Source organism: Phoenix dactylifera, chromosome 1 (genome assembly GCF_009389715.1).
Source record: "Phoenix dactylifera cultivar Barhee BC4 chromosome 1, palm_55x_up_171113_PBpolish2nd_filt_p, whole genome shotgun sequence".
NCBI lineage: Eukaryota > Viridiplantae > Streptophyta > Magnoliopsida > Arecales > Arecaceae > Phoenix > Phoenix dactylifera.
Window position 1 is genome coordinate 15,117,452 of NC_052392.1, and position 7,648 is coordinate 15,125,099.

The 7,648-nt window shown below is 42.4% G+C and overlaps 1 protein-coding gene across 1 annotated transcript; it reads right to left on the reverse strand.

The window, feature by feature from the left end:
• Window positions 1-376: 376 nt before the first annotated feature.
• LOC120110142 (putative UDP-rhamnose:rhamnosyltransferase 1) lies at window positions 377-1,756 on the reverse strand. Its single transcript, XM_039124120.1, has one exon. The coding sequence runs from the start codon at window positions 1,754-1,756 to the stop codon at window positions 377-379; it is 1,380 nt and encodes a 459-aa protein (XP_038980048.1).
• Between the last annotated feature and the right edge of the window lie 5,892 nt (window positions 1,757-7,648).

The window sequence follows — 7,648 nt, forward strand, 5'->3', positions numbered from 1 at the left end:
CTGCCTTCAGGCAGCAAACACTATCATGTATCACTTAATATTCAGGCTATGATGTGGGATCTAATTTAAGAGGCACTTGATGTTCATTCTCTTTGTTTTATCACATATAGCTCGACTTTGTAGAATAGTAAAACTAGAGAAATGAATATCTGCATAGGAACATGAAGTTTCTGAGTAAATTGCACTAATAGGAGTACCAAGAATACTTTTTCTAGTGACCAACATAATAATAACCTTGAACTTTTGATGAAACCTTTATTTATTACATGCATCCAGTACTGCTAGTCTTACACAGAAACTCGGAGGAAAGGCCTGGACATCCTTAGACGGCTACGGCGAAGGATGGACCCATTGATTACACTGTCAATGATCTGCATCAAACATGATCTCTCAGGTAATGAACAAAAGCATCCACGTACCGGCCATGGATGTCATTGTTGCTGAAGACCTCCCTCATTCGTTTAGCTGTTTCTCTGAGCTTCTTTCCCTCGTCTTCCACCATCACTGACCTCACCACGTTAGCCACTGCTTCCCTCGTAAAGGAACCAGTTTCCTCATCCCTCTCCACCTCCAACCCAAGCTTCTTCTCCACCATCACCCGAGCGTTGATCCCCTGATCGCCGAAAATGGGCAGGAGGATGAGTGGATGCCCGAACGCAAGGCCTTCGACGACGGAGCTCCAGCCGCAGTGTGTGAAGAAACCCCCGACCGACGAACATGCCAGTATCTCCAGCTGAGGCATCCAACCCATGGCAATGACCCCGCGGCCTGCGATCCTGTCCTCGAATCCCTTCGGCAGCAACTCTACCTCTTCTCGCTTCCTCCTGAGAGCCCAGAGGAAGGGCAGGCCGGAGAGTTCCAGCCCAAAGGCCAGCTCGTGCACGAGCTCGTTGCTTAGCGTGGCCTCACTCCCTAAGGAAACGTACACGACAGACTCGGGAGTCTGCTTGTTCAGCCACTTAACGACGTTCCCATGGCCGGTGTTTGCCATTCCGTTTGTGTTTTCGCCATCAGGTCTGTCATCAGCCGACGGAGGAAGGAGGCCGAGCGGAACGATCGGTTTCTCGTAAAGCTCCGGAAGGACGTTCAGCCATTCACCATCAAACTCCATGCAACCTCGCACGGCCATCAGGTCGCAACATCTGGCGACCGAGTTGAAGCGATACTCATCCGACACCCCTGAGGCGTTGTCGTGCACCAACTTAGCCAAGGAGCGGGCCTCGTGGAGACGATAGGCCACCTTCGTCGGGAAGGGAATCCACTCGGGTGTCGCGGTGAGTTGCTCTGGCGACCTCTGCCATGCGGCGGAGAAGGCACTGGAGAAAGATGGGAACGTGTTGAAGTAGGCGCATGGGGTGTTCAGCTTCGAGGCGATCGGCGGCAGCCAGTACGAAGCAAAGTCGCAGATGATCCAGTCGGGTTTTGGAGATGCTTGCTCGAGAAACTCGGCAACTGGTTGGTCGAGCTTATCGAATGCCTTCTTCAGGTGTGGAACTTTATGCGGGGGGAGATCGGCGGTGGCCTCAGCATCATGATCAGGTAGGTCATCGGATGGCGGCAAGGGGATGGAGATGAAATCTATGAGAGGGAGTAGAGGGAGAGGGATGTTTGGGAGCCTATGGATGTTTCTTGGGGTGGAAATGAAGAAGATGTGGTGACCTCTTTTTGCCAGGGACTTGGAGAGCTCGAGGAATGGTATCAAGTGGCCAAAGGCCAACCATGGGAAGAGAACAATGTGGAGAGGGCCTTCACCCATGGGATGCCTGAGCTCCAAGGAAGAATAGAGAGACAATGGAAATGATGCTGTTGGGTTCAAGGATGCAGAGTAGGCCGTGTGGGAGGGGAGGATATATATAGAGCATTAGAGCGGTTGATTCTTATGGGTCAGTCTAAGAGAATTGGATCTATGAAGGACGGAAAAGAGAGTGCAAAACGGAAACTTCTACTGTTCGTTGCTTTGGCTTCCATTATCTCTTGAAAGTTTGAAAGCTTTGAAGACAGTTAATTGTAGAGTTATCAAGTTAGTCATTGTGGGTCTGGTGGATTTTCTGACTACAATGAGCACCCTGAAGCGTTATTTATGAAAAACTCTTTAATATTAAAATGAAAAGAGTTTTTTCTTCTTCTACTACTTTTTTTCCAAGTAATATCATAGGTAGGTGTAGAAATCCATCTATACAACACTATTCGGTCTATAATTTGCAGTCTATATGTAGATGAATTTATTTGATATCTTGGAGATCATAAGGAATGAAATTAAAAGCTTATTACGGTTGTCACTAGCTCCCATAATAAAATCATATGTAACACTAAAATATCTTGGTTATGATGACATCATGACTCATGGGACAGTCTATGGGCCACCTCTTCCGACTGTTATTACTCTGAGATTTTTTTTTGGCATATTTTGAGAATTTTCAACAGTGCTGGTTTCTCGAGTTTGGCTTTTGATTTATCTTGCATGATTGTCTAATATTTCTGCATATAAGACAAAAAAAGAAGCTGATTTTTTGAGCCACTTAGAAAATGCAGGCGAATTTGTCAATTTTTCCTGCCATTTCTTCTCTAATTAGACAATAATTCCACGTGCCTATAGCACTAATGAAAGCTAAATATTAAAATGGGTGGTTAAGTGTTTGATCATATAGAACCACATAATCCAAAAAACATTATGGTTATACGTATTGGATGTTAGCCAACAAGATGCTGATGAATGAAGTTCTCTCGCTAAGTGAAATGTAGTAGTCCTTTCTCTTCCACCTAGCCTTTCAAAAAAAATTTGACCGCCTAATTCCAATTGAATGCAATTAGCAAAATTTTAAGATCGGCAAAAATAATATCAAATAATTAAATTGGAAGAAGATAAATAAAATTTTAATTTTTTTAAAATGAAAAGGAACGGAAATCCCACATAGATCTAGAGCCATGACCCTACTATTTTAATTTCTTGCAGGTTCTTGCCCTTTATTTTTTTGTGTGAATCATATATATATATATATATATATATATATATATATATATATATATATATATATATATATATATATATATATATATATATATATATATATATATAACAACTCTAATATCAATATATCTATTAGAATCAGAAAATAAAAATATCTCGTAGCTCAGTGGAAATACTAATGACATTTTCCTCACACTATTCGACTCTCTACATATAGGTTGTCTCAAGAGAGACGAGCAAATGTAATCTTCCAAATGTGATAGAGTAAATTTACATCATTGACATGAATTGCTGGATTAGTTATCTAATTTATGTAAGTTCAAAGCATTTTGACATCTGATAGGGGGAAAAATGGACCGTCCAGTCTACAACTAAAAAGCCTTCCAGTTTCAGCCTAGTAAACATTAACGACGATCGGATGAATCTTCACCTTGGCCTAGAGGCCAGTTCGTCTTCAGAACTCCGCCGAAAGTCCCACCAACTCCAGACAATCGCTAACCTGCCCCAGCTAAGTTCGGGGCGCCAACCCCAGCGATACACCGCATACGCTCCAACCCTCGAGCTTGGGGCGCTCTCTCGAGTACACCTCGAAATCCGGAAAACCGAGCTACTCCCAGTCTCTGCCAAGCCGACCTCATCAAACGCATAACGTGGCTACTTAACGAGCTCGGCCTCATCAACAACCACATCCATGTGCGGGTCTACGCCCACCTACGTGGCCGTACTCCACTACACTGACGTGTTATGTCTCCATAACCAGCCAACAGCAGTCAGACGACACCTTGACTACTCCGGCCATACCGTTCTTAAGAATGGGATGTACTGCACGTCACCGGCCTACCTGAGCTACAAGCCATCCGGCTCAGAGCCATGCCCCGTTATGATGGGGACTGACAGTACCTCCATCACCTGGGCTGCTCAACCGAGACTATAAATAGCTCAGTCAGGTAATTTCTAAGGGACTTTTTGGCTGGACCAAATTTATCCACTCTAACTTGATCGTCGGAGGGCCTTCACCGAGAACACCGGTGATGCTTTGTGCAGATCCGCGGTCGTCGCGCTAGAGGTGGCTCCTGTCTTCCCCTTTCCAGCACCGGCGGCTCCTTCGGCTCCATCGGTGTGGTCACCCTCGGGCCAGATTTGAACCACAACAACATCTGTATGCTCGATGCTCCAATGTGGATTTGTAGGAAGGAAGGTAAATTTTTCTTTCGTGCCAGCTATGTGGTGCAGAACTTCATTTTTGCGATCCCTCTGGAATTCCAGGATATCATTTATACTGCTGCCTGCAGCTATATTTACACTAGGATGATATGTCTATTTTTTTAATGAATAATGCATCGGGGTACCCGAAAAAACCTACCGAGTTCATGTAACTCCATTCTGATCGGGAAATCAACTGCACCAGTACTCCTCTTACCACCTTTTTTTAATTAATTTATATAATTAAGTTTTTGATTAAAGCATAAAAGATAAAAACATTTCTGATCGTCCAAGCTCCATATGCGCCGCCCGGCTCTCATGCTACCTCGTGTTACAGTAGGGTCTTTAGAGAGATGAAAAAGTAATTTACCGTTTAATATATATCTATAAGTACAAAAACAGTCGTCATGAATGTTAGAAAGCTGCCGTAGATCGCTGCTTCCATTCATCTGCATCCGAGCCAAGTTCAAAGACCGGGTCTAGAAGTACAGTTTTGGACCTCTTTTCTTTTTTTATTGATTTCGAGAGGGACAAGGAGAGGCAGAGAGAGAGAGAGAGAGAGAGAGAGAGCCTTCAAGCCGCACGCTGGCTCAGTTCTTGCGTGGATATGTTTGACTTTGTTCGAATCAGATATTGTGGAGGGGCGGTGGGCTAGGATGGATGGGCCTCTTGGCAGCGGACCTCTTATTTTGGGCTTGGTTGGGTCCTCCCAAAATCCGTCTCCTGGTGCCCTGTCTATCATCTCACCGTCGAGGCAACAAGGCTATCCTTGGGGCATCTTTAGTTTGAGGAAGCTAGACTCTGGAATGAAAATGGAAATGAGTGGCTCTCATTCCAATTGTTTGGTTGGAGAGAGTTTTATTTTTATTCCAATTCTGCAGGAAATCAAAATATTACCCCAATCCTTAGGGTATGTTTAGTTCGCGGAAGCCGGATTCTGGAATGAGAATGGAAATGAATGGCTCTCATTCCAATTATTTGATTGGAGAGAGTTTCATTTTCATTCCATATCCTTAGGAAATCAAAATATTGCCCCCATTCTTAGGGTATATCTAGCTTGAGGAAGCTAATCTTTGAAGTGAGCATGGAAATGAGTGATTCTTATTCCAGCTGTTAGAAAATCAAAATATTGTCCCAATCCTCCATAATTCAATTTGGACTCTCAGCTAATGTTAGACAATGTGATCCAGGATATATGCTAACTAAAGAAAAGCAAGCTGACGGTCATGAACAGACTGCAGAGTGCAGACTAGAAAAGAAAAGATTTTTTTTTATTAGAAAAAAAAATGAAAGGAAATAACTGTAGATTGTACATAGCTAGTGGCACGGAGTTTTCTATAGCAACCTATCTTCGGAGGGTAAAAGCAGTGTAGACAGAATGTGAGCAAAGAAAGAGTAGGAAGCCACTAAGGTGGTAGCTCAGTGGTACCATAGCCTTACTTCCAACCAAGTGATTTCGAGTTCGAAACGCGCAGGCGTCGATTAAATTGTAGAGACCGGATACTTCCTGCTTGGACACAGGGTCTGAAAGGACGTATTGGTTTGCTGGTAGCCTCGGTGGTACCGGATGTGACGTACTCATACGGAGGATTCGTACCGGAGCCCAGAGAGGTAATCGAGCCAGGCCCATGGGTGGGAAGGGTATGAGTAAAACTGGCCGGGGTGCCCAATACACGGTCATTTCTGCCTGTATCGAACATTCTTTTGGCGGGGAAGGGCTCAATGAGGACTACTATGCGGGGGTGGGCTTGTCCCTTCCTCCCCCTTTTCCCTTTTTCCTTAGCAAAAAAAGAAAAAAAAAGAAAGAAAGAGTAGGGACTTCCCAGCAATTTTCCCGAGAAGAACTCAGCTTACCGACATGATCCATCGAAAACATCCATCATAGTATTGCAGATTAACCATCTGCCAAAACATATTGCCACATCAAAAAGCAATGTCTCATCAGCATACAGCAGAAAAACCATCCTGCTAGAACTCTGTCACAAAGTTCCCAGCAGTCAAATTGAAGCACATTTTGGAGAAGTATTTCCCAGGATAGGGTGAATAGTTGAAGGATTAGAGGTTCTCATGCAGAAAAATCTCTTCAGAAGATTCATCAAGTGGACAGAAAAATACATCGTAAGTCAGGCAAGTAATCAAACTCATTTTTGCCTAGTCTGCCTTCCGCATAACAAATATTTGCTCCTACTTAACATTGCTATTGGCTTCTTCAACACCCAATTTAGCACAGGAGACCTGACATTTTACTCTTTTGTTTAATTTGGGAACATTCATATAGCACTCAGAAATATTTAAAACTGAATAAAGTACAAGTGTTACACCATGAATAAGAGAACAACTTTCAGATTTTCTTATATGCTTTTGTACAACAAAATAACCACTTCAGGAAGCTAGTCAGCTGCAATGCTAAAAATTTTTAAGATGACATTCGAACCCCTTACGACGAGATTGCTTTGGAGGAAAAAACACTAACACTTCAAGCAGGTTCCTCTTCAAATCCTATCATTGATGTTAAATATAGAGAATGTACTCCAGCACTTCCAGCTTGCTCTCTAACCTTCTCGTATAGTATCTCTTAGTTTTGTATGTCTCAATGCTTTCTAGTACTGGGAAACTTGTATCATATTTAAACTAGATTAAAGATAGTAAATCACTCCAGAAATATCATACTAAAAGAATTTACGAAATAGATATCCAATAACAATTTTCAAAAGGATGGGAATCCGGTTTCTGGAAGTGCCACTGCCACCAAAGAATCTGTTTTTGCTTCGTGAGAAAGGGAGTATGTTAGAACGATACCGAGAACACCATCCATAAAATAAGGCAATACCACTTGAAACCGAGAAAATACCAAGCTGCAGAACTAGCCCTTAAATCAGTAATGTTCTCTGAAAGATTTAATCTTCCCTCTGTTACTGATAATGTACAAATTAATATATATACATAAATATATATATTAATGGAGCATTTAGCATTTCCTTTTCCAAAAGGGGAAGAGTGAATCTTCCTTCAACTTTCATTTTTCAAGTGCTTCAAGTTTCCGCTTCAATTTTCAATCTGACATTCTTAAAGCTAACTACAGAATTTATCGCTCAGTGCTGTGATTCTAGAACACTTTGCACAAGCAGTGGATCTTCATGACCACCTTGTAGTGTCAATCCTTTTATTCTGAAAATCAATTTCTTCGTAGGTGATCAAAACATGATCTAATACTACATCAATGTTATCTGAATCTAAGAAGCAGCTGACAAGGGCAAAGACAAAGGTTTTAATGAATTCATGCACAAGTTAACAGAAAGGCACCTGGATAAATGGAGGAAAGAAGGAATATTTAAGTAGGCACTAAGCTTTTTGGAGAGAGAAATGGAAGGATGAAAGGAAGTTGGGAGAGTTAAAAGACAAACAAGAATGAGAATATATGCATGAAAAACGACAAAGGAGAGAAGTGGGACAAATGAGCTAATAATTTTCCAAAGT

What these genes read in the sequence shown, in the direction of transcription:
- LOC120110142 (XM_039124120.1), bottom strand. Translation starts at nt 1,756, where the DNA reads ATGGGTGAAGGCCCTCTCCACATTGTTCTCTTCCCATGGTTGGCCTTT.